The sequence below is a fragment of the Tyto alba genome, unplaced genomic scaffold, assembly GCF_018691265.1.
Source record: "Tyto alba isolate M040663 unplaced genomic scaffold, T.alba_DEE_v4.0 Super-Scaffold_26, whole genome shotgun sequence".
Lineage (NCBI taxonomy): Eukaryota > Metazoa > Chordata > Aves > Strigiformes > Tytonidae > Tyto > Tyto alba.
This window is the reverse complement of record NW_024881300.1, coordinates 1260745-1288657: the sequence shown is the minus strand read 5'-3', so window position 1 is coordinate 1288657 and position 27913 is coordinate 1260745. Positions and strand designations below refer to the sequence as shown.

General features: G+C 42.7%; 1 protein-coding gene across 4 annotated transcripts; it reads right to left on the bottom strand.

The window, feature by feature from the left end:
* Positions 1-5: 5 nt before the first annotated feature.
* Positions 6-27513, bottom strand: NUTF2 (nuclear transport factor 2). Of its 4 annotated transcripts, none has more exons than XM_042797686.1 (6): positions 27409-27502; positions 25317-25375; positions 17213-17337; positions 12676-12747; positions 8507-8605; positions 6-546 (listed from the first exon to the last, which is right to left on the bottom strand). In XM_042797686.1, the coding sequence occupies exons 3-6, from the start codon at positions 17309-17311 to the stop codon at positions 433-435; spliced, it is 384 nt and encodes a 127-aa protein (XP_042653620.1). In that variant the 5' UTR covers positions 17312-17337; positions 25317-25375; positions 27409-27502; the 3' UTR covers positions 6-432. The 4 variants fall into 4 exon arrangements, with proteins under 4 accessions (XP_042653620.1, XP_042653618.1, XP_042653619.1 ...); XM_042797684.1 differs by having other exon boundaries at positions 25322-25375; XM_042797685.1 differs by lacking the exon at positions 25317-25375 and having other exon boundaries at positions 27409-27513.
* Positions 27514-27913: the final 400 nt, after the last annotated feature.

The following is a 27913-nucleotide window of genomic DNA, read 5'->3' as shown; positions in this document are numbered from 1 at the left end:
AACGGTTAAGAAAATCTCATGGGTTTATTGTGTAATGTAGCATTGAAACATCTGAACAAATCAGTATCTGGGCTGTACAGGCTGCTGTTCTTTCATTTCTTTGGGTTATAGAGCATCTTGTCAGTACATAAACAACAACCTTTTGCATTATAAATTCTTTCCGAGGCATGCTGGTACAACACAAATTTCTCTTGTCAAATGCAGCTAAGTCTAACTTCCAAACATCATGCACAAGAAACTCATCTAGTGACAATGTAAACTCAGCAGAAGGGCAGGTTGCAGGTCTTGCTTGCTCACGCTCTGCAGTGCTGCAGGTTTGTGTATGATATTTGGAATGTTCCGTGAGTGTGAATAATACCAGTAAGAGGAGAGAAGGAAAAAAAAAAAAAAAACAAAAACAAAAAAAAGCACGGGTGCCTCGGGGTGACCAGCTCAGCCAAAGTTGTGCAATGCTAGCCTGAACATGTCATTGGTGCAAACCCAAGCATCGTTGATGTTCTTTAATAGAAATATCTGGTGGAATCCCATAATAGGATCTTCATCAGCCTGTAGAAAGAGAGGAAAAAGAAGTTCAAAAAGCTATTTTTAAGAAATGCATTCCAAAACTTACAATAAGGCAACTTAAAAGCTAACATTAACAGTGATGTCACATGCTGTAAGATGCATAGTACCTCAAGAGACACTAATACAACCAGAGGTTCTGTTCCAACGTGCTTTGCAGACAAGCACCTAGGGCCCAGTGACACAGAAATCCTGCAGCGGCATCTGAAGTTGGGTTTTTCTGGAAGACTTGCAGACATCTCATTTCAGCAGCTTCACGACACTGATAAGAGCATGCCTGCCTCAGTGTTTAATCACAAATTTTCTTTGGGCCTTGCCCAGGAACCAAGCATAAAAGGTGTTTCAGAATTAGTTTTTGGTTGCTGTACTTTGGATTGATGATAGAAAGGGGTTTCTGTAGAAGTTGGTATCAACAATATTGCCTGAATGATCTTGGTAACGATCGGGGCTTTTGAAAGGTCTTCCAGAGCAGGTACAGCTGCCCAGAAACATAGTACTTCCCACTTCCACTGTCCAGAAACAGCTTGAAGGGAGCAAAGTATTTGCTATAGCTGCAAGGAGGTGTTCTAAGCACAGGGCATCTTTGCAGCAGTGCCTCAACTCCTGTCTTTGACAATTTAACTAGGTGCACTAGTATAGTGCCTGTACTATAGTTACTATATTACTACAAAAGTAAAAATTAGTATTAGAGGGAGACTAGTTCTCCCACCTAATGTTTACCAGTCTCCTCAGAGACATCATGAAGGAATTAAAGCCTCAACATAAATGATTCCCAAATGAACTGGAAATGACACAACAGGATTTAATCTGAACAGTGCACAGGACTAAGCTACAAAACAATCTTCTGATACTGACCACAGTGTATTCAATTCAGCATTTTTTGAGGACTTTAAGCTCTATTCTTTCAGCGCACGTCTATTCAGCTTCAGAAAAGGGGGGAAATGCGTAAAAAAAAAAAAAAAAAAAAAGCATTGAAAAGCAGCAGCCAGAGTAGCACATGAAAAAGGCTGTCAAAGTGCTGAATGTTTATTTACAATGCTCTGCTGCTGTCCGCCAAGAAGAGCGAATTAAAAGGTTGAAGAGCAAAGCAGACTACAAAATAACAAAAAATAATCTTTAAAGTAATATTAGTGTAGGTGATAAATTGACTGTGAAACAATTTAGCTTTCAGGAGCAGCTCGCTAAGGACATCAGTTGTATCACAAAACAGTAAGTCTGCCAGAGCACTGGTAGGGTACAGTGCGTGTGAAAGCAGCATTCCAAATGAAAATCACTGCAAGGATTTCCCAGTGACAACCGCCTAGGAAATAAAACGGTGTAGATGAAGTGCAGTTGCAGTAAGTTTACGCCAATCCACAGAGGAAAAAAACCCAAAAGCGCCTTAGATTAGCGATAGCCTCTCAGGAAAGCGATACTGAAATCATGATGGACAACTTTTTTGTTTCATTTTGTTTTTTAAACCAGCTCAGAGCTCAAGGCAAGCACAGTGTTAGCAGTTACTAAGAAAGGAACAGAGAACCAAAACCCACAAGTAAGCAACTGCATAAATGCACAGAGAGCATTCACGTATCAAATCCTGCATGCACTTCTCATTTAACAAAAATTAAAATGCTAGAAAGGGAAAGGCCAGAGAAGGGTGAGAAAAATAAGCCAGCTATGGGATCGTTTCCTACTGAAGAAAGTAAATTGAGTATGACTCTAGCTTGCAAAAAATGTGATCAGTGTGGGGAGGATGGACAAGCTATCAAATTACTATAAAACCATGAAAGACAAAGTGAATGAGGAAACTACTACAGCCAGAAATTAAGAAGGCAACAAGTAAGGTCAGAAGTACGAGCAAGTCCATGTGTTCAGGAGACAAGCTGATAAAAGAAATTCTCAAGCAAAGCAAGTGCCAATAAAGCCACTGTTCAACAGGCTGATAAACCAGGCAGCTTTTTGTCACATCAATATACGCCTTCTTTTGCTTTAGGCAAGAGGGTCCATAATAATCAGCAGAGTGTGAACACAAGCAATCATGCTGGATTAGACCAGCGATCCAGCTAGCTGATGAGCACATAAGACAGCAGTCATGCCAATTATTTCAGGGGAAGTATTATCATTATTAGATCTGCCCAGAGAAGATGCTTGCAGATCCAGGCTGAAGCAGTGGCCCGTGCACTGAAACCCATGGGTTTATGCATTCTCTAGCCTTCTCCTAGGTATCAAATACAACACTTACATCCTAATATAGCTTCATTGCTGCTTGGTAGTTGGTAGGTTCCTGGACATGAAGGAATCTAAGAAAACTGAGTAGCATCAGAGCCCCTGAACACTAGGGTTTGACATATACCTTTGCAAAGCATCTTATTAATGCCATCCCTTTTGACTAAGTTGGAATGAATCCATACTTTGTCAGCTCCTTTCTAATGGCTTAATTTAAATCAGCCAGCCAGAATAATTTCAGCTTGAATCCACTTCTAATCACAACTATTGATAAGCATTTAGTATACTCTCAGTTGCCCAACAGTCTCCTCTCCTTAGGTCACTGAGGCATCTATTACAAGTTGCATAAGTAGTTTTCACACCAAATTTGAGCATGTCATTACTGACATGAGTACACTTTAAAAATACCCTTCTGGAAAAAAAAGATATCACCACCAGACTAGTTTTCGTGTGTGTTTCATCAATTTCTGATAAGCCTAGCTGCACTGCAGCAACTAGTGCTTTGCCTTGAAGAGAATTTCCTCCTTTCTTACACAATTCAGGTCTGGACACATGAAAAAAAAAGATTAAAAGGAATTCTTCCCCAAACACTTGCTGTTGTACAGATGGCAAATTCCGACAATAAAGTCACACACTGTTGCTTTCTTTATTCCTTTCATGTTACATCTTCACATGACAGAGAAGCAGTACACTTTACACTTTAAAAACAAGGACAAATTCTAGACTATATTTAAGGCAAAGTAATTTATAGTCTGTTCCCAAAATTCTGAATATGCCCTATTAACATGCAGCAAAGACCCACAGTTGAGTGACTTGCGATGCTCTAGAAGGTACAGACTAATCCTATCCCACTTTATTTTGGATCTTCATCGCAGCTCAGATAATGTCACTGAAACGCTTTGCTTTCTACTCCAAATTCAGCTGTGTCCAACTCAAAATTTGCATTCCAAATGTGAGTTCAGGCTTGAAACACAGGGGCTTTATTTTTTGTACAAAGCTTTCCTTTATGCAGTTCAAATTGTTTCATATCCTTGATTCAAAATAAAAAGTTAAAAAAGTCACAGAATCAGATTGCAAGGATCCTCTGGTTTCTGAGTCCAGCCTCATGCTTGCAGCAGGACTACCAGCAGCACTGCAGCAGCCACAGCTTTGTGGTCTTCCAAGCCTCCAAGAATGGAGGTTTTACAGTGTGTCCAGGCAACATTTCCCAGGGTTTATACCTTCTGCTGAGATAGGGGAAAAAAAAAAAAAAAAGCACAGAACCACACCAAAAAACCCACCCTTGTGTCCAATCTGAACCTCCCAAGTTATGGTTTACAACCACTGTCCCTTGTTACACTGTCTAGCACCACCAAGAAGAGTTTGCATCCAGGTTGTTGGAAGTACTCAACTACTTTCCACCTATGTTTCAGGCAGATTGCCCTCATCCACCTCTTCTCACAGCTCAACAAGCTCTCAAACACTGGCAAACTTGGCAGTTTTTTGACCTCTCCCAGTTTTTCTACATCCCTTCTGACCTAGAGGCTCAAAACTATAGAAAATCCTCAGCTCACAGAACCATGGGTCATGTCAGAGTATTAGATATGACACCACGTTGTAATCCAAGTTTCACTGCAAAACGTAATAGGAAAATACAACTTTTCTCCTTTTGTCTGGTCAGACAGTTTTACTCTCTCACCAGCACCCCACAGCTGTTGATTGAACTGCAGGCTTGCAACTATCCTTATCTCAAATGAAAGGCTAATTACTTAGGATAGCAGGTTCTTTCAGATGTTGATCCTCATTTAACAGGCTTTAAGCAGCACTTTAATCGTTCAGCATGCATTACAAAAACATCCAATGATTTTAATTGCAAATTTTCCTTCCCTTTAAAGACTAGGAAACAGCGCATAACAATTAGTTTATCACAATTAATTCTGCAACAATCACTTCAAACTTCACACTCTCAGGAGAGCCACAGATCTGCTGGGGTCGCTCTGAGAACCACACAAGCCACAGCCATGCCTCTCAGCCAAGCTCAAGCGACAGAAGAGAGAAGAGAGCACTCCTTACTCAACCAGGACAGCGAGGACTGCATAGAAGAGAGGTAAGGCAGAGGGTTAAATGTTGTGGAGGGCTAGCCTGAAGACTTCGTTGGTGCACACCCAAGCACCTTGAAAACTTTTCAACAAAAACGTTTGGTGGAAGCCTAGAACCTGGTCATCATCTGCCTGAGCATGACAGGAGAAATACATTACTGGGTGAAGCACACTGAAAATACTGGGTGACATTCTGGATGAACATTGGCAAAGTAGCATCACACTAAATGAAACTCACTCCTAAAGGCTTAAACTGGTGCTTACTCTTCCTAGCTGAAGCAAGCAAGCATGCACACAGACAACGAACAGCAATAAAAAAAAAAACAGAATAAGTGGAGGTATATATATTTATTATACCTCCACAAAAGGATAGAAAACCCCATAACTACAAATCCCAGCATCCATTAAAAACGATCTTTCATATGTTTACTTGTAAATATGTTTCTCTGTGAAAGTGTTTACTGTACTGCTGCTGGTTAGATCCTCGCTAGTGACATTCACCCTACTCAGATGCTCTATTATTCTCCAATATCTTCTCCAAGAAGCTGTTGGATCTGGTCCCCTCTCAATGCAGATGATTATTCTGCTGCAAAAGAGGTTGCTTTTTTTTTTTTTTTTTACAGTTCATATTGGTATTCACATGCTGGGCTGTAGACTGGAGCAGCAGAGGCAGATGCACATCCTGACCTTGTCACGGGTCAGTAATGATTTCTACCGACCCCAGTTAAATCTCCTTCCAGCAGGGGAGGCCAAAGGCTTAAAACAACTCAAATCTGCAGGTTCACTTAAGGCATAATACTCTGCTGAAGGAAATACAGAGTTTGACAGTGATAGTCCTTGGCCCCATTATTTCTTCAGAACTATTCTTGTATAGTTAAGAAGAGAGCTGAGGCCCTGTGACAATTTGGTAGCAGTTCACCCCACAGTATATGCAGAAAGAGTAGAAGATTTTTCTGCTTTGGTTTGAGTTTTCTCCCTCTAAAATAAAAAAAAGATCAAAATATAATGGTTTAAGGAAGAAATACAAGATGTGTCCAGCTCACTTAGGAATGAGTTTCCACTGAACTTTTGGGACTAGCAATTCAAGCAACTAAGGCTTCAAGTTCATGCCAAGATGGCTTCTTAATAAATGCACATTACAGGTATTTTAGCATTATTTTCTTGGAATACTCTATTAAAAGCATTATGCATGCTCCTTCATTACATAAAATGCAATTTTTGAAAAACTGCAGAAGACTCAAAAGCATATGCATTAATTTTACTGGGTTTTGAAGAATTTGGTGCTCGGCTCCACGAAAAGGATAACTGAATAATAATCAGGAAGTATGGCTTTTCCCTTATAACCCTGCTACTGGTGGTCATGAAAGTGCCCTTCCTTTCTCAACAGTTTTCCTCAAGACCAACAGATGAAAGCGGTGCAGAACAGCCACACGATTAAGAAAGCAACTTTTGAATAAAATTAAGTATGTCACTCCATGTTTGCATGTTAAAGTGTGCCCTGTTTGACTGGAGCTATAGAAGCGCCGCTTATTAAAATGCATTAACTGAACCCAGTTGTTCTCAGTTACTGTATCGAGAACAGCACTGAGACACATTAAAATGGCTGTCAGCACGTATGTATTAGCACAAGAAAAAGTATTCACTACATATGTCACAACCATGTTCACGTACTGGCAGAAATGGTTACTGTATGTGTCATGCTGCAGACTGTTACTGATTATTTCACTTGTCCACCTGTGTAAGTATCATGCAGGGCAGAAGCAAGAAGCCAAATTCTAAGCTGAGTTTCTGGACATTTCTTCAATGAGGAACAGAATTCCCAGGCATTAAAATGTGATTTTTAAAGCTACGATTGGAGATACATACATGTGAAGAGTGGAAAAATGTTCCCCCTCCTACTAAAAACAAGTTGTATTTGATCATGACACTAGGCATACTTTAATCCAATGTATTCTTTCCAAGTGCCCAGATGCTCTCTCATGTGATCCCTGAATTATTCAGTGATTTCAGCAAAATGAAGTTATTCAGAGGATAAAAATGGCACAGTAAGAAATACTATTCCAAGCCATGGTATTTATGGCAAGCTCCTGGACTGCACCTACAACTGTAACAACCATACCAAAGGATGAGAAAACCCAAAAGCTTTACAGAATCTTGAAGAACTTTGTATCTTGCCACAGGATTTAACACAACCACTGTTACAAGCTGTGATATGCTTAATGATTATGCAATAACCTTAAAAACATGACTGTGCAAAACCAAGTGTACATGTGACTGGTCCAAGACATTGAGTCAAAAGATCTTGGTCACATCATTGGGTTTTAAGCACACCCAAGAGTAAGACAGATGAGATCAGCATGTCTGACTTCATAACTGTTCTGCAATTCAGTGCTTTCCGTGGCCACGTGTGGCTCTTTTTCCTCAGAGTGTGTGCAGGTGGGATTGAGCAACAAGAAAGCTGGAATCCAACTTACAGCTAGGAAGCAGGAACAACTTTAGTGAGAGCCAAAGCTATCTATGTTAGGCTTAGAAGTGGATGCAATACACTGGCTCTTAACTGCCCAGCCCGAAACAATTAAGGGGAGCAGCTAAGCAAGCAGATTCAAAATCTCAGTCCTGTGTTTGCTTCCTTAACAGTACAGTCTGTGGAAGTTTAAATGTTTTGATACCAGAGGTGCCATCCAGAGTTAACAGGAAAAGCAAACCTAAACAGCTATTTCAAAAGAAACCGGGTTCAAGTAACTCTAAAGGCTGGATGGCTTCAGAGTCATGACTTGACCTGGCTCGACCAAACCCTGACAAAATTAACTCTGATAATTTTAACTATTGCTATGTAATTTCACACTTTTTAAATAAACACTGCCCACTGTGAGCAAGTTCTGCCTACAGCTGACTTTACATACAGGATATTTTTTTGCAGATTCCAGGACAAATTCTGTCATTAATAAGTGGTTTCATGAATTTACAAGTCTGTGGCACCGGTATATTTAGATGCAACATTTCCTCAAAGGAACAGGAGACTGAGTAAGTTTACACAGTTCAATAGTATAACTTAAATCACACTATAGCCTGAAAAATAATAGGAAGGAGCTGTTTCAACAGTTTTTGAGCTCAGAAGCAATACTCCCATTGCTGAACCAGTTTTGGCTACTGAGGTACTGGACTGCATTAACACCAGGACTGTATTCTTGTGTCCTGTGGCAGCAAAGAAAAATATGGTCTTACTGAACAGTTGTCAGCTAACAAAAGTCTGCTAAATCACAGCTCGATTAATATGTTACATCAAAGAGCACATTAATAGCAGATGTGCTTATCTTGCCCAAGAACGGTGTAGTGATGCTTTTAAGTGCAACTGAGGAAAGGAAGTACTAATGCTTCTAAAGCCCATGTGATATTTGTATGCACAGTAAAAGCCACGTTACTTTGCTTGGCAGGAACATATGACTGTCAAATTACAGGTATTTTACCTACTGCTAATTATCTGAAGGTATGAGTGGTTTCTTGACAGTCTTGAACAGCAGAAGGATGACATCCCAATGCAAGCTTATCAGTGTTCCTTCCCCACCCAAGAGAGCATTTTATTTTTTTCAGATATTGGATGATTTACGATCCTGCAAAAATCTAAGACAAACATTTGTTAATCTGTAATAGAGTGAGTTTACCTTAAGCTGTCCCACTACCATACTGAGTATACAGCTGTCAGGTGTGGGTTGGTGGTCTTGTGCTGTGATGCTGTGTTGTATTTTTTGGAAAGGGAGGCTCTACAATGAAAAGAAAGTAAAATAAGGCAGTGTACATTCATTGCATTATTTAACTTACAAAACAAAGATCGAGCAAATCTAACATTATGAAGTGTTAGACTATTTTGGTGGTACTGCACGGAGAGTTGCTGCGACTCATGCTGGGTTGAGCATAACAGCTATGTTCTTCAAGCACCGAGACATGAAATATGTCACCGTATGCGTTGAGCAGTACTTCTTCCTAATCTAATTACACTTCAGTTCACCTATAAACTGAAAGTTCATATGATGAAGGCACAAAGCTTTTGTACTCTGAACAGTGTTAAAAGATTGTTTACCAGACCACTCCAAATTTGTTTCTGTGTTCAAGTGTCTATGAATACAAAGGAAAGGTGGTTGACCAAGAACCAGTGTTTAGAACCTGAAATACATATATCCACCTTTCCCCTTTTTATCTTCCTTGATAACTGCACCTGAGGGGAACCAACACAGCAGCAGACACCATCCTTGCCATGTACCGGGCAGGAGCAGGGGAAAAGGAAGAAGAGGTAGAGATCAAAAGCACACAGTGAAAAGAAAAAAGCATTCCATGCTCATATAGCAGGTGCAAGTATGCCTGGAGTTAAGCGTAGAAGTAACACACCTTGAGAAACACCAGACATGAGGGAATAATTCTTCTCTTTCAACTCAGACCATATTCACAATCCAACTATGGATGACTCCAAGTGGTAAACATCAAATATGGAGGGGATCTGAGAGTCCTGTCACACAAATGCAATTTTGGTCCTGTTCTATCAAAAGCTGCATTAACACTGGATGCTTCATAACACTGGATGTGGCAGTTCAGCACAGATGGAGCTCTGAGTGACCACATGGCTGATACCGAGTCCATGCACAGCACAGGACAGCAACATGTGTTTTTTTTTTAAACCTCAGGTTGTACTTTGATGCCTTTGCTTCATTTCCCTGATTTTTGAACAGGCTGAGGCAGACCCAAACACTTTGACAAGTTCTGCATTTCACTCTAGTGGAAGGAGCCCAGAAGACTTCCTAGAAGGCCAAGATACAAGAACAGGAGACCTAAGTCCTATTGTCAAGGATGTGAATTACAGTCTTGGCTCTACAATAAGGCTCTAGGAAGAATATCAGGAAGCTAAATCCTTAGATAATAGAGAACACAAACTGTGGAAGGACCACGACCTGGGGAAGCAAAGGAAGTGTACAACAGTGCAGCCCTCGAATCGGAGGGACGCTATTCAAGAACACTCTCTAATAGAGCCTGCAGTGCTTCCTCTTGGCTAGGAGAACAATCCCAACCTACTACGAAGTACAAAGTGAGCCTGCTGGTTTGTAATATGGAATAGACATTTAGTAACACAACAAAAAAAATCCAGAGCAGTCTTTTCTGAACTACCAGCAGAGTGTTTTCCCGTGTCACCATCCCAAACCCGAATGTGCAATGCATCTGCACAAGCACAGACTGAGACATTGCACACTCTTCCTTCAACAAAAGAATACTATGAAGCCTGGTCCCACTGCAACGCAACAGCTTCTTGTTAAGCAAGTCCTGCAAGAAGTCTCTTGAAAAGGCTGAGGGATGAAGGGGAACGAATGTGGTTGTATCCAGAATCCAGCTTTCAGCACCACAAGATGACAATGAGAATTGAGACTGGAGAGAGAAAATAGGCAGAAAGGAAAGGCTTCTGAGTCAAAAGTTCTGCAAAACCTTGACAAGAAATCAAAGACAAGGCTGGGTAAGACAGTGCCTATTTCGAGTACCCGATTGTCCCTTTCAGAGAAAAGGACTCCAATAGTTGGCCAGCCAAGTGAGCTACTCCTGTAACGAAGTGTGGGAAATTCCACTGGAAAGAGCAAGATCAGCTGATAGGAAAGATCACTGATTTTTAGGATAGGCAGAAGCTACCTCAAAAGGATGGTTGCTTATGGACATCCACCTGTACTGGAAAGAAGCATTTTTTGATATAAAGAGTACAATAAAAGAGACTAAAGTGAAAAGTCATACAACAACCAAGGCTTTTTTTAGTGTTCTCTGATACTAAAACTTGTCTAGGCTTTCACTACCAGAACTGTGGAATCCTCCTTGAGGACAGGTAAGAGGAATTCTGCAAGAATAAAGTCAAGTAGCTTAAACTCACTCCTGGCAACAAAGCCACCTGTCCCAGCTTCCTCCTTGGTCCAGGTGGTTTGTAGAACAACAGGATTATCTCAAATGCTCAATGTAAATCAGCTGCCTCCTAATTAGGCCAGGCACTCTATTTGAAACAACTCTCGAGTCCAGCACCAATTAAGACAGAAGGAAGAAGTGTCAAATCCCACTCTGTAACATACAGGTGCACCAGTGCTGGCAAAGCCATGTCTTCACAACCTTGCCCTCCTGTGTTAGCCTCATCTGACAAGAGTATGTCAACAAGGTGCCATAGCATTGCTGTTACCCAGCAGAGAACTTGCTGTAAAAGAAAAGGTCACCTCTTGGTGCTTACACTGATTAATCAGCCAGGCACTGAAGAACCCAAAACTAAAGAAATGCAAGAGAATTTCAGTGCCAAACTTTCAGCGATCTGCTCAACTGACCAAGAAGCTTCAGAAGCCCAGAGTAGGTGAGCACATTAAGTTGAAACAGCAGAGCCCAAGTAGCTCAGTGCTGACAGAGGTATGCTGAAAGACATTAGTCACAGTAAGTTGATACAGCCCCATAACAAGCCATGGCAGTGGAACAGCATGGAATAATTTTACTGCCTTTCTTCCTTACTTTAAGCAGACAGATACAAGTCAGAAAGTTTCCCTGAGGCAAAGTAGCATGCCTTCACTCATCAAGACTGTGCAGCAGGCACATGAATCCAGAAAGTCCAACTGGCACCACAGACAGGGAAGGTAAAGATGAGTAACACTCCGGTGGGAACAGGGCCGATCTGCACTGGGCCAGATCCAAGGCAGCAGGTCTGAGACACTGTGGCCAAGCAAATGCTTAGCTGGTTGGGTATCTAAATGGCTGCTAGCCCAGAAGTCTAAAGAACACTGAGTACACAAACAAGCAACTCTGGAGCTTATCTCCTCATCTAGAATCAAGCAGTTGCAAGCTGTGCTATTTCTGAGGTGCTTGGCCTTCTCAAAGGCAATGCAGGCACCTAAAACACAGATCCAAGGGCAAGCCTCCGCCTTCACAGTTAAAGATGTCCTGGATGAGAGGAGTGATTCCAAAACACAGGAGCAGTAGCTGTGCAACAAGACAAGCATCCAAGTTACAAGGACTTTTTTCTTCCTGATGTGTAATAAAAATGGTGTATCTGTCTGATACACCATGCTCCTAGCAGAATGCCTAAGGACCTAAAGCATGCCCTCTGTGTATCTTGAAAGAGAAATAAACTTCCTAGTCTCATGACAGCTTATGAGTACATCCCATTTTATAACAAACATGGGTTTACTTAAAAAGATAAAACTTCCAGTTTAACTAAATGAATGTGGAGTTTCAGTCCCTATGCAGTAAGAAATGCTTTCCTCTCGCTTGACGAAGAGGAAACACCAGTTTCAAAGTCCTGAATTGTAACTGCTCACAGCTGAACAGCTGACAAATGCTGCATTAAGAAGTCAGGTTCTTTACTATAGAACTTATTTGCAATTTATTTATCAGAAAACAAATTGTTTCTTGCAAATAAACCTTTAGCATCTATCACAGGCAGATCCAAATAACAGGTTTGCTACTGCCGCTTCCTTGGCATGCTTTAAAAGAACAAAACCCCACCTTTCACCACCAAAAACACACCTTTGACCACCACAGGGTCAGCTCATGAACTGTATTACTTGAAAAATACAATGTCAAATGTAATTGCTGTCACAAAATAACCTTGCAAAGTAATGGAGTCAATTAACATTCCACCATTAGAGCCACCAATGGAACATTCAACTACATAGAATTAAATCACAAGTAACATTTCTTGAAGACCAAAAGTTGGAAGCACAAGTTTCATATTCAAAAATTTTCAACTTCAAGTCTAACTCAAATTTTCAGAAGCAATTAATTTATAGTCTCCAGAACCATTTCCCAAAACATTCAGTAAGGATTACAGACTTACAGAGAGTTTTTCAACAATAGCTGCTTTGCCCTGGAACTGCTGTCCTTCCCACGTAAGGCATGACGCATCAATCTGGGGGGAAAAGAAAAAATCATGAACCTGCTTAGGTAACTCTTAAGCAATCCTGGTAAGAGACTGTTTACTCAGCATATATCCTTAGAGTCCAGCTCTTTGGACACTACCTCAAAGAGAGATAGAAAGAAACCACAAAGAGCAACTGAAAAAGTTTGGAACAATCAACTATAAATTAGGTAGACTAAATTTCATTATCATGATTCTACCAGCAAAAAAAGTTCCTGCCTTGGATCAAAGTTACCTTTCGGAAGAAAATATAAAGGATCCCATAAAATAATCCTATGGACACACAGGCAAACATGCAGAGAGACAAAAATATATAAAGACATCTGACAAGATGAGTTGCACCACTACGTTTTTCTTGGTTTTTTTTTTTTTTTTTTTTTTTTTTTAACTCTCAGGTACTAATTTGCATATTTTACACCCAGAAAAGTAGAATATGCCCCTGAAGGTCTTTAACAGACCGCCCTGTACGGCATGAAGGTACTGAGGGGCTTCAGTCTACAAGCTCTTCCAGTATATGAGGGAGGGTATTCTGAGCATACTGTGACAAGTGCAACAGCAACAGGCAAGAAGCTTTCTTTCAGCTTAGGATACTCTGTTTAAACCTGAGTCACAATATCCTACTATTGACATAGCTCTGCCTTCCCAAATCCAGTTTTAAACCTTAGCAAACAGACCATTTAAACTGGTTTCCACTGAGCTCAAAGTCTACCTGCTGCCATCCCCAAACAGCACCCTCACCCCAATACCCAACAGCCTTTCTTGTGCACCCTATCAGAGATGGCTATTTCTTCTGCCCTTTTAAATTTAAATATCTACAGGAACACAATTCCCAGCTCTTTCCCATCCAGTCTTCAACTCTAACTGAAGCTCTGAATGTCTCAACAGAAAATGGCAGATTCCAAAGAACTCCATTTCTGTGCTCTTTGGTAGATTTTCCAAACCCTGTTTTTGACCCACACCACATCAAAAAGCCACTTCTTTCAGCCATGCATGCTGTGCTGAACCTGCACAACTGCCATAACCACTCTAAAAAAGCTTCTGGTCCTCCATGTATCGTCAGAAGGAACTATACAGTGCAGCAAGAGCCAGAAGAACAAAGGAGGGAACCAGGAGCAACAGCACAAAGCATTCCAGGGTTGCAGATGCAACCAAAAGCAGTATGAAGAGCCTCTGAATACAACCTCCCCTTCAGTTTGTATGTGTTCCTCTTACGAGGAAACAGACTTAGATTGTGTAATCTTGTTCTGAGTTGAGTGAGTGGTGGAGTTTTTTTGGTGGCAGGGGAGGGGGCTAAAGGAGCAGCCCCCTGTGAGAAGCTTCTTGAAGCTCCCCCAGCTCCAAGTCAGCTCCACCTCTGTTTGGGAAATTGAGACAATCAGCTGCACCTCTGCGGTAACGTATTTAAGAAGGGACATGGTGACGAGCAGTGGGACTGGTGAGGAGGAGTTGCTGCAGCTGCATGAACACCAAGGTCAGTGGAGGAACGGAGGAAGAGAGGGGGGAGGTGTGCCGGAGCAGAGACCCCCCTGTACCCTGTGGTGAGACGGCAGGGCGGCCCCCCCTGCCACCCATGAAGATCTACGGTGGAGCAGACATCGATTTATGGCCTGTGGCTTCTGCTTGGCATAATTAAGGTGCTGTGCCCAAAGAAGGCCGGGGTCTCATGGGAAAAGGCAGCCCCGCTGCTGTAATTCAGTGCTGGGAGGATTGCAGCATGCGGGGGAATCCCACGCCGGAGCAGCTCGGGAAGGGCTGCAGCCGTGGGAGGGAATCCAGTCGGAGGAAGTTAGTGACCCATGACGGAGCAGTGTGGGGAACGCTGCGGCCCACGGGAGGGACTCATGTTGGAAAAAGTTTGTGGAGGACTGTCTCCTGTGAGAGGGGGACCATGATGGAGCAGGGGGAACAAGTCCCGGAAGCTCCCCCCCACCGAAGGGAAGTGGCAGCACTGACTGCACCCCCCATTCCCTGCCCCTGCGTCACTGGGGGGAGGAGGTAGAGATATCGGGAGCCGAGCTGAGCCCGGGAAAAAGGGAGGGGTGGGGGGGATGTTCTCAAGATGTGGCAATGCTTCTCACTGTCCTACTCTGTTATGTGTTGTCAGTATCTGTAATAAATGTATGTTCTTTTTTTTCTTCCCCTAACGAGTCTGCCTTTTGCTCATGATCATAAAGGGGAATTTTTCCCATCCCAGTCCTATCTCGAACCCCAAACCTGGCTCTCTGTCCCTTCTCATTGCCAGAGAAGGGAGAGAGAGCTGCTGTGTTGTGGTTGGCTGCCAACCAGGCCGAAACCACGACAAATCTAAAGTCACACAGCAAGTCATCTGGCTGACACCACTTGCACCTTACATGACATCAACCCCTCACATCAACAAGTTGAGAGGCCAGGTGATGGTACCAGGGAATAAGACTATCCTCTCAAGCATTCAAGTTACAGCCTTCAAATATGGAAAATCACAGAAGCTGAGGGGACCCAGAACCTGCCTTACTGAATCCACTTCAGCAATGAGCAGGTGAACACAGTGGTGCAGGACCTTCCCGATGTTTCAAAGAGCAGCAGTGGACAGATTAAGTTGGTGAGGAAATATGCTCTTCCTGAAACACACCACATCACATTGTACCCAATTAGTGTCCACCTGACTGTCTGCTATAGGTTACCCCCATAGCCACCTGCTGCATCAACAATCTGGGAGCAACTGCTTCAAGAACAAAAAGCAACCCTTCTATCGCAGAAGCCTTATCAATGAGAAAACAACATCAAAGTAAGAAAATATTTCATAAGTAGCCACACACCTGAAGCAGAGGGAAGAAGTAGTTACAGCATTTTACTGCAAAAAAACTGCAGGGGGTTAACTGTAAAACAAGTCTTTAACTTAGTACTTCAACTCAGGTAACTCAAGCAATTCATAGCAGAAGTGACTGGCCCAGATCCCTACCTGGAATAGGTGACAAAAGCTCAATTGACTTGGATTACACGACTAAAGGAGAAAACTGAACCTTGCGGTGGAAAGTAGCAATACAGGAATGCAAAACAAATCCAAAAGCTCCCCTGCTGCGTTCCTGCATGCTACAAAATTTGTTTGCTCCCAGTGTCTCTGAAGGCAAAAAGCTCATCAGTAAGAGCACATTTCTGCAGAACCTCTAAGTTAAACAAGTTGTGACCTTGGTGCATTTTAGCCACACAAAACAGGGTCCCATCCTCCTTTGTTTAGAAACTCCTCAAAACAGATACACATTGGTGACCTTCCTAACAGCTCTCCTGACCACATTTGCATAGGTACCTTCACTGAATGGTGAAAGGCAGAAAGACCCTAAGGGCAGAAAAAGCCCAGGAGTTCATTGTGTGGAAGGTCCTGTACTTATCAGCCTTCTGAGGGTTGAAGGTGTTTTGGCAGTAACATGACAGAAGATGCTAAGTGCCTTCATATTTTGAGCTGTGGATTGAACACACAGCTACTTGTTTTTCTTGCTTTATAGGCTCTTTGTACACAGTTTCTTGGCCAAAATACGGCAACAAACTAGCAGATAGCAAATACACAAAAGTACAAATAACAAATGCTGGTGGATACTGCTGAGTTATAAGGATGGGTGTCAAATGGTGCTTGTGAAGTAGTCTCAATCCTCAAGAGCTTGGTGAAACTTCACAAAACTCATCCAGCAGACAAAAAAGAGGTCAGAAAAACAGGATATGCTCCTATAAGACTTGTAAGACTCGAGTATCTTGCTGAAATGCCTCAACCACCCAGCAGCATTCCTCACCACCTGTAATCAGTTCCACATGCAGAGTGCTTCGCATGCTCTGGGGGAATCTTCCCCCAAAACTAAAAGCTGATGTTCCCTGGGTTTGTTAGTCACAGTCTTTGATTTTGGAAACCAAATGTACTTTGACCCAAATAAGGAGCAAAAATAAAACATAATTTGGAGAAATTTAAACTGAACTTTTATTTATTTAATAAATTTTAAATACTTAAACTGGATTCAAAATTTTAAATCTATTTAAATCTTTAATGTTCTGATGATCAATACAGAGTAAGATTCCAGAAACACCTGCAAGAACTGCTAAACACAGAGTAGGGCTTAGATCACATCCCACTTCAAGAACAATCCAAGCAAATCCATGCCTAAATTAATGGCAAACTAAGGCTAGCATATTTCCTTTTACAGAGAATTTAATCACAGGATCATCATCAGTCTCCACCACTACAAACCACTGTCTACAGCCAGCCTGGGGTTTTACAAGTCTGACTGCCTATAGATAAGGCAGACAAAGCTCAAAATAGATGTGAAATGTAAAAGAAATGCAATAAATAAAATTTGACTAAGTGTGATTGCGCTGACATTGTAGGGTCAGGATAAAGCCCACTATCCCACCTTGTGTATTCCCACACATCAAAATAAGGAAACCTAGACAGATAATGGGCCAAAGCCCCAGCCCCCTTTTCGTAGATACTTACATATATTGCTCCTAACTGAGTCCTGTCTGCATCAAAAAGCTGGTAGTAATGTTGTACGAAGCTGGATCCAATCTGCTCCCAGATAGGCTTGTCTCCCATTCTGAATCCTCACCTAAAGCCAGTGACTATAAAACAAACAAACAAAAATATCATCAGAAAGATCACATAAATAAGCATAACACTTGGCTTGAGTATTAAACATCAGTAAACACAGACCCTCTCAGCTGGGCAGAAATTTTCTTTGGAAGAAACAGGACAAATCTCACCTCTGTATCCTAGACTTTTGTAAATAAAAATCTTGGATACCAAATAGTTTAATTTCTTATCATAGCATTTGGTGATTTCTTGAGGTATTTCAGTACAAGGTCACAACTCACATACAAAAGTGTAGAACAAGACTAAAAATTAGTGTTACCACCTTATATTCACATACTTCAAAGATTACACCACTTGAAAAAGCTGGCAAGCACTTGCTATTTCAACTTGATCTCATTTACTGTAAACAACTGACATGTCAATATGGATTGTCTGCAAGTGGCTTACAACAATTGATTTATCTATTCAGCTCCTCAGGTATTTCACCATCCACCGGCCCTTCTAAGGAAGAGTGTCCTTTCAATGGCACACAACAGGAGTTAATTCACTAGCTCTTCGCTTAACACAAGCTTACTTTCCTCTTCTATCCTGTCACTGAAGCTGAAGAACACTCAGTATTTATCTCTGAACCTCTAGTAATTTCAAGATAAAAACCATGACTTTTTCACAGTAGTGAGAATCTGCAGTTCCCAGTGAAGGTACTGGAAGCTCAGAGGCATCCCACACTTCTGAACACAAGGCCCTCTATTCTAGAGGGACTAAACATACCACATGTGCAGCAGTTCAGACAGACCCAGCCTAGAAACTATTCTACATGATCAGTACAGATGATAGATAGCTTTATCATGCTATTACATTTTTCAAGAAAGCAAATACTCTTTTTCTTTATCCTGATATCTCTCTGAAAGACTGAAGATTTGTGCTAAAATTCGAAACACAACAATGCTGCGCTCAAAACCCACTAAATCACATTTTAAGATCTGACTTTACTACAAGAAAACTAAATCATATTTGCTAAATATCAAGATCTGTCAGCCACCAGTCCCTCTTGGCAATCCCTGACCAAGGTCCCTTGAGCTGCAGGTCTGTATTGTACTGCGAGTCTGGAAAGGTGTGAAATTCAGTTTTAGAACACGGGCCACAACAGTTACTTTGGCTTCCTTTAGATGTCAATTACTCAGACACCTGTTTAAGACTTGACAAATTCTTAAGAGAAGCAAAAACCATAATATTCCTAAGATCTCCACAGGAAGTATTACCAGGCCTAGCTTCCTGCGCACAGTCAGACAAGGAAGCTCTTTTCATATTTTAGGTCTTTGGCTGTTTGAGCTTTGTTCATACAAATGGGAACTGAAATGGGTTCAAACCCTAGGCCTAAATTTTTTTAAAGGTTTTAACATTTTTTAAAACCTAAGTTTTAAAGTTACACAAATTTGGCCAGACTTATAGAAAAAGTAAGTATATTTTATTACATCAGTGGCATAACAGGAGGTAGCATACAAGTTTTCAGGGCAGTAAATTCAACTACCAAAGTAAAATACAAACCAAGAACAACAGTTAGAGCTTAGACACCCAGGCTACTTGAGGGAGAAAATGTCTAGCATCTGTGGAGCAGAGAATGTGACAGCATAGAGACAGCATAGGTGGTTCTCCTTGCTGAAAAATTGATGTTTTGTAGCCTGTGGAAAGAGGAGAGGTTCAGCAGGAGCAGCTTTGGTTGTGACAATGCACCACGAAAGCATGCCACAGACTCCATGGCTTTTGACATACAACTGATGCTGGCTGCACACTAGTTCTCAAGTGCACCTTAGAAATTTGTTTTATTCAAGGATGAGGTCAAAAATTAGCTTAAAATAGAAACATACCTATCCCATTTTTAAGCATCCTTATTTCAATATCAACCACATAGGCAATACAGTCAACATCAAACTCAGTAACCCTGCACACTAACACAGAGTAAAAATTCAAAGACTTGTTGCCACATAACTAGCATTTGAACTGCTCCAAAAGATCTACAATCTGGCATCAGTCACCATCATATGTGCTCCAGTCATACTTGCAATACATGACTCAGTGTGAAGAAGTTTTACCCAGTGTGGTCACTCCTCTGGGAAAACAGATCTCAAATTAAAAACCCATCCAAGTACAACAGGTTTAAATAACCAAAGACGTGCACACCCTGAACAACTTAAACCTACTTCTTTACCAGAGAAAAAGTTGTATTGATTGCACATCCCCAGTTGCCACATACCAGTCTAGCCTGGAGCAGATGTAGAAATGAAACAACTTCAGCCTGTATGAAAGGATTTTACGGTGAAAGAAAACCACCCTAAAAATCATTGCACCAACTCCCTGGAAACTTTACTGAGGGATGCCCACCTTGCTGTTAGGCAGGGCTCTCATGTCTTGTTTGGAAAATGAGAAGTACTAGTATTTAGTTTTAAAGTCTTCTGTTTCCATTCCAGATCTGCAGGTGCCTAGAGGTATGTCATTTGGGATCGCTGTGGTGGAGCCAACAATCAGTCCAAGTAAAAATCACTTCTGTTCACTTTACACAGATCATCATAGCTTCAACTCATGAACTCTCAAACACTATCAGCTATCCTTCCTAAACATTCAAGTGCAAATTTAGTTGACAGTATTGATATTAAACAGCCACACATCCAACACTGACATGAAGTAGTAAACAGCAAAAAACCACCATCTAATTCTCCTGAAACTAGTTAGCTATTACTAAATTAATTTTTTTTTCCCCACATACACAATGTGTATTCACCCTTAGCAGCTCACTGTACCATCATACAAACCCAAGACCCAGCTGTATGCTGGCACCACACCTCATTCATACCCAGAGGCTTTCAACTCCTCAGGGCACAACAGCCTCACTCAAGCACCAGGGCCTCCTGTTCAATCCTGGAACAGTGAGGTGGCGCCTTTGAGACTTCAAGAAATTAAGAAATTCATATTTTAAATATAGAAAATAGTATTATTATAGTTTCTGAAACAAAAAATAAGTATGCTAGCTTGCTATCTCCTAAAAAAATGTATTTGTATTTTCATCAGCAAAATACCATTAAATAAATTTAAAAATGCCAGTATTAACTTGACTGGTTATAATGTTCACTTTGCCAGAAGTGAGAACCAAACTAAAAAAAAAAAAAAAAAAGCTGCTTGATTATTTTTTTTTGTTACAGCCTTGCTTGCTCTTTTTCCTGTGCCATTCATAGATGCTTTTGCTGAACACTCTCACATTCCTTGAAAAGGTTTTTTATTTTCCATTTCTGATTTGTCACCTTTTCCTCCATGCTGTCTTATGTTTTCTGCCTGTCATCACAGATGTAAGAAGCTTAGAGATGTACCTAAAGAAAGAACAAGATAGGAATGATTTTCTGTGTCATTAAGCCTAGCCCCTTTCAATGAAATACAATCTTTTATGGATTGTATTGATACATTTATCAGGCTGGTTTAGTGAGATATATGTAATATAAAAGGCTTTTAAGACCTATTCCAAATCTAGGAAGAATGCACATGTTCTGATGTTGTCAAACGCTAACAACACAGGTGTGCCTTAGAAACATCCAGCCAAATCTATCCATGGTTCACTCGAAGTTTGGCTAGAGGGGCAAGAATATTTGGTTAATATTAAGCCAGATGAAAGAAGTTTCAATAAGCTAGAAAGATGTTGCACACCTGTCCTTTAAAGGCACCTGCTCAAAGTTACCACTGTCTAATTGTATCATTGGATATTTCACCTTCATTCCCCATGGAAAAGGACACTGTTTTCTTACACTAATTTTCTTTCCTTTGTCACTTCAAACCTACCTCATCACATCCACTTAAGAACATCACAGCCCATTTGATTAACAGCTTCTTTGCAGAAGTACAGCAGCAAAGCTGAGCTACCAACAAGGAATGTAATACTTTAACTCACCTTACTCGATTTCTTGGAATCTGCTCATATTAGAGAATTTATCCCTACCTCAAATACCACCCAGCAGTCAGTGCTCAAGCTGAAACCCAATACAGTGCACAAAAGCTGCAGCAGCCAGCAACAATCTCTTCAACAGGTATACGCTGACACTGCAGGACTGGGATCGCAGCTCCACAGGGAACTTTTCCTCAGTGACATCTAAATCAAATTTTCCAATGCTTTTGCCAGGCCACACACTGACACATCCTCAAGTGCAAACTCTGGCTCTCTACATATCTCTCACCACGCTTCCTACAAATGTCCTACAAGGTACCACAGTATCCCCAGTATCTTCATCCTATGGATATCCTTTGGCCTGGCACTGCTGCACGTGGGGTACAGCGCCCCTGAATACACAGCAAAGCTCCTGCGTTCAGCATCCCACAGCACAGGAGAGGGAATTCATATCCTAAACCATGCAGAACTTCCCAGTTCTGCACGATACCAGGTTTTCCTACATGCAGTCACAGACTCCCAACATCCAGAGGACTTCCACAGGGCCCCACAATCCCTGCAGCCCAGCCCACACAGTCTGTGCTGCCCAGTGCTTCTGCTGCTCCTTGATGTTGCCAAATCATCCAAGGCTACACTACACCCTGAAGCCTCTCTCCCCACGTCCCCATAGGCTTCTCCAGCTTGTTGTGCCCTGTGCCACCACCCGTGCTGGTCCAGGATAAAGCTCCTTCCTCATGTGCTTTGGCACATGGCAAAAGGCACCAATATCATGTGAAGCCATATGACCCACAGAGCAGTAGCACCAAAGAGGAAGATGCATCAAGGTATGAGACAGAGGACAACCAGAAGAGAACAGAGCCTTCACATGGGCCATGAGTGACCTTGAATTAGGCTAGGGTTACACTGGCCTCAGGCAACAGGTTTCCTGTCCACAAAATCCAGAAACGCAGTATCTTTCCCACTGCCTGTCACAGCTTAGCTGTTCCTATCTCTACACTCAATCCCTCTTCCTTCTCTGCCCTAACTCTGGGCACGAGAGATCAGCACAAACACAGCAAGACTGCCCGTAACTCCTAGGGGGAACACAGCCCTTAACAGAGCCATTTCTGCAAAAGGTCTAGGTGAAACCTTTTCTCCTTGCTTCCTTCAACAAACAAGAAATCACAAAAGCCTTGAGACAGTTCTCTGTCAGCATGCTACAGCACAAAGTCCATCTTTCTGCTGAAGCAGCATCACTGGAACTACTCAGAGGCATAACTTGAGGAAAAGCCACCTTTTTACTTGGCAAAAGTTGAAAGAGTCACCTGCCAACAGACAAACAAACAGATCACTTTCCCTGAATGTAAGCACCAGTGACATTTGGAGCAGGTGGACTATCATCACATCTCCACAGTATGGAGAAAGACCAAATAATTGTCTCAACCAGCAGTTATGTTTACTGCATTATCAGACCTAGACATATGCAAGTTTACTGCTATCAATGTAAAAAATTAAGTCTCTTTGACTTCAAGCATGGCAGACGTGCACTTCTGAAAGAATCCTACATTGTCTGAAAAGGGCAACAAAAACTAGTATGAGAAATAGTGAAGTATAATATAAATTGCTACAGAAAACAAAGGTGGTCTCCCAGGGATTGCCACATCTAAAAATCAAGCTGTAGTCAAAGAATCAATGAACCAGAATCACAGGCAAATAACCTTAGTGAAGACTTTCTAATTTGCAGAATACCAAGAAAGAAAAACACTGAATTTAAAGAGGAAAAAACTCAAACTGATACATTCTAACATACAAGTGGAGAAAAAGACATTGTCATCTACTATCCAGTTTTGACTACACTTACTCCACAAATAATCAGAACATAGATAAACCACACTCCCTGGATATTAAAGCTGGCCCTACACACCACTGCACCCAAATAAAACTCTCTCAAGATTGAAGTCAAGCTTCTTTTCTGGAAGATTTGAAAATCAGTGTAACAAGACAGCATCAATGCTCCCTTTAAACCAGTGCTGTCAGTCCAGGGGTACATGTGAATCCACGGCAAACACGACTTAGACCATCAGTTGCTGCACCCTTCACTATTGATTAACAAGAGTAAATAGGGACAACGAAAGAGCTCTCAGTTGTTTCAGTTCCTGTTGTTCATACAGCTTCTACCCCACATATATTTTTGATCGCTCAGGTTAAAAAAGTGAGCAGCCTTTAGGCTGCAGTAAAGAAAGAAAAAGTAAAGCAACAAACTGTATTTAGAGTATTCTTCGTTCAGTATCTTTCTATTGCCACTAAAACTTACAAAGACAGGAGTGTCTCCTGTGCACACATTCTAGCAACACAATGGAACCAGCATCAAAGGACCAGTTAATCTTCTCTCAAACAGATCATCTATTCAACTACACTGAGAATCACTTGATAAATCTTCCCTTAGCAAAGGCATACACTTTCAAAAGAAGCTACGCAAATTGTCATAGAATCACAGAATAATTCAGGTTGTAAGGTACCTCCTTCAGCTCAAAGCAGGGTCAGCTAGGAGACCAGATCAGGTTGCTTGGGCCATTATCCACTTTGACCCCAAAAAGCTCTGATTATGAAGACTACATAACCTCTGTGGGCAATGGTGGACCATCCTCATGCAGAGGGCCGCTCTCCCATGTCCAACCACAACCCCTTCTGTTCCAATTTACACCCCTGTCTCCTGTCCTCCCACCAAGAACCCCTGTGAAAAGCCTGACTGCATTTTCCTGATACTGGCCTGACAGACACTAGTGGCTACAATTAAACCCCACTCAAGCCTTCTCTTCTCTAGGCTAAACAAGTCCAGGCCAGGTAGAATGCACATTAACACAAGGGATGATCAAATACTTGGAACTTACTCTGGGGCATCGTACATCATCAGTCATTCACCTTAAACACATTGTACCTCTTTCTGATAAATTCCAATATAGTGGTCAGTCTCTCTCTGTTTGAAAACCTGTGAAGTTTCCAGTTGAGGAGCAAATTCAGGCATTCAGAGACTGAAAGAAAGAAGTGCTTCTCTTGGGTGTCTTCACTATCATCGCCACAGTAGCTGACTGATCCACAGAGGCTAACAATCTGAAAATTACTGCTCCAGGCCAGTAAGAAATTATTGATTTTAACAGAGATCTTCACCTAGTAATTGCTATGGGCTACGATGCACAAGAAATTACATTATTACGAATACACTTTAAGATCTAAAAATAATTAAGTCTAGATATGTGAACAGTGAAAGGATGGAAAGGGAGGAAAGGGAAGAGTGACAAGGTACAGACTGTTTCCTTCTGAAAAATACAGAAAATAAATTGACTTTCCCCTTCCCAGTCATCTTATTCTTCTACTCCAACTTCATTAAAACAAATTAATGCAGGAACTATGCCAACCTGAAGTATATTTTTTTTTTTTTGCTTACAGATGTCAGCAAGTACAAGGCCACTAGTAAACAAAGCACACAGGGAGGACTCTGGAAAAGCTTTCATTGGGCCTACAGCTTAGTGCTCATCCCGCCTGCAACCTGACAACCCAACAGTCACAAAGAGTCAGCCAAGATGATTTTCAACTCTACAGACACATATTACAATACATATAATCAGAGAGGAGGACATGTTTTGCTGTTAAGCAATGGCCACAATGCTACTTAAAAATTTAGGTTCATTCATTAGCTCAATAGCAAAATAATATTCAGTATTCATTTTTATTCTAAACAGAAATTCTATCAACACCTGCAATTTGACCCTTGCAAGTTTTCTTGTGGTTTGCAACTGAAGTTTGGCACATTTGAGAACACAGTTGTATGTTTATCAAAGTAGACAGTTGCGTAAATAGTAGCCCTGAACTAAATAGCATAAAAGTAGTCACCCCGTAAAACATAACTCCAGGTACCCTGGTACAGTGCTAAATGCAAGAGGACCAAAAGAACATTGCTATTTTGTATTATATTACCCCATAATTCTAGGTTTAGCCACAGCATTCCTCCATTATTGATTGTCAGCATTCAATATATGGAAAATTGTCGCCAACATGCTTTATGATCCACAAACTTTTCATGGATGTAAGCAAGGCTTGTTATACCTCACCTCCATAGGATTGGTACCAGGTCTTTGGTTGAGCTCCAAATTTCCAAGATATACCTGGGGAAAAAAAAAATCACCAAAACTTTTCCTACAGTGTCTACCTATCTTACACTTCCAAAACCACATATTTTCCCTCCTGCTTTGCTTCATTTCCCCCCCCAGCAACACACAATAGTCCTGCTTCCAGAAACATTGTATGAAAGCACACAAATCGGTCATACACAAATATAAGTATCAAAACTGTATGCGAAACCACAATATCTAGGAGTTTTAAAACTGAAATAAGTCATACTTACTATGTTACCAGCTATTAGTGTATATTGAAATCCTCACACAAAACATGCCATCATGAACTAGACAATCCTATTACTAATGACAGAGACAAAAGAAATCCCAGGAGAGAAAACTGCAGAAAGTTGTTACTATTCGCATTTTTGTAAAGAACTGAACAAAACCAGATGTTAAAGCAAATATATCTCAAATCATCTACCAAATAACTTGCAATCTCTTAGAGAAGAACATTAAATAATACTTAGGACCCCAGCAGGAAAATATTTAAATAGTCCAAAAGCAAGCCAAAGTATCATTACACTTCAAATTCAATGATGTGTTTCACTAATCATACCACCATACACAGTAACTTCTCTACTTCCATACAGATATCTGTGAAATGACTTTTTTTAATTGCTGCTAAGAGAAAACTTAGAAGTCACCACACACAAACATAGAAAGCATTGCTTCAATACAACTCCTCCCAGAAAAAGAGAAATCAAGAGAGTATCAACTTGAGAAGGCAGCTGATTAAGGAATCAGATTTAACTTTCAAGCAACAGTTCTGCAACCGATTCCTATTCAAGTATCTCCCTGGGCTTTGTTCCAGTCCAACTGCAATACAGTGCGCATAACACAAATCCAACTCTAAAAGACAAATTTACACTAGACGTGATGGATTTCAAATGAGAATGTACAGCTGAAGTATTATTACAATATGCCTTCAACACAAAGTTAAATTTGAATTGCAAGAACAGTGTCTCGAGGACTTAAATGTCTTCAGAAAGCCATCTCATATTAACAAAATGCAACGTACACGCCTCACTACTGTAAATCCTTGCAGGTTTTGATTGTTTTTACAGATAAAAAGTCCTAACAGCTATAGAGGTGGAAGAAAAAAAAAAAGTCATCTGTTGTAGAATATCACACCGGAAACTGGCAACTCAAAGGAAAAAAAAATAGCTACAGCAGATCACTGAGCACATCCAGTTTTGCTAGTTTTACTCCAAGGATGCAAGAACCCTTTATTTTGTACATGAAAAAGTGATTCAACTCCAGATTAACTTCAGTCCTCACACAACCTTCTGGCAAGGCAGCGATACAGTGGAGCACATCCCAAACCCTCAAAGCAGAAGGCATACTCAAATCCACCTTTCACTCCCCACAAATCTCCTTGCAGCTCCGAGAGCTCACCCCCCCTTCTACCTCGCCGCCCTGCCACACCAAGCCAGCGCAAAGCAAGGCCGGAGCACCGACGGGGTGCCGAGGAAGGGTGCCGGTGCCTCAGGCAAACCTGGGGCACGCCGGAGCCGTCGGCAGAAACAGCACTCCTGCGAGAACCGGCTGGGCACGCCGGTGCTCCCGCGGGGCTGAGGAGCAGCCTTCCCCTCCCAGTTACCGGCCGGAGGAACCTGCTCCCCCAGCCTGCGGACCGGGCTCGCCCCACCGGAGGCCCCTCACTCCCCACAGGAACCGGGCCGGGAGCTTTCCCCCGCCCCGAGCCCACCGCCGCCCGCCGGGCCGCGCCCGGCACGGCACCCCCCCCCCCCGCCCCGCCCCAGGCAAAGCCGGCGGCGGCGATTCCCTCAGCCGGGAAGCGCGGGCTCCGGGCCCCAGTCGCCAGCCCCTCGGGGACCGCGCTGCCGGCGCCTCAAAGACGGGGAAGGTCAGGGCGGCTCCCGCCGCCCGGTTCCCGCCCAACCCGGCCCGCGGCTGCCGGCAGCGCCGCGGGGCCGGCCCGCGAGCGCGGGGTGGGGGCAGCGCTATGCGCCGGTCCCGGTCCCGCCGCCCCTCCGGGGGACCCGCCCCCCCGCACTCACCCCGCGGCTCCCACTATGGCGGCGGCGGCGGCGGTACCGTGCGCGGCGCGAACCCCCTCAGCCTTTCTCGCCCGCGCTCCCCGCCCCGCCCCGCCTTGCCCCGCCCCGGCGGGCCCCGCCCCGCGGCACGCCGGGACAGCGAGTCCCGCTGGCCGCCGGGGCGCGCACTGGGAGGGGCGTGGAGGACTACGACTCCCGACGTGCCCCGCGCCGCCGCCCGCCGGGGCTCATTTGAATGAAGGGAAGGGGACCGCGCGTCGCCGGACCCGCAGGCGGTGCCCCGGAGCAGTGTGGGATAGCGGCGGGGGAGGGGAAGGCAAGCTGTCCCTCCCGCCGCTCCCCGTGAGGGCCCCACGGTCCCGCCTGCCCCACGGCCACCCAAACCGTCCTCGGGTGGGAGGTCTTCTCTCATGGAGAGGCTTTGCTGGGCCCTGTGACCCCCCCCCATACCGCGGGATGGCGGCAGGAGGGCGGTTGTGGCCCCGCGAAACGGCCCGAGTGGCTG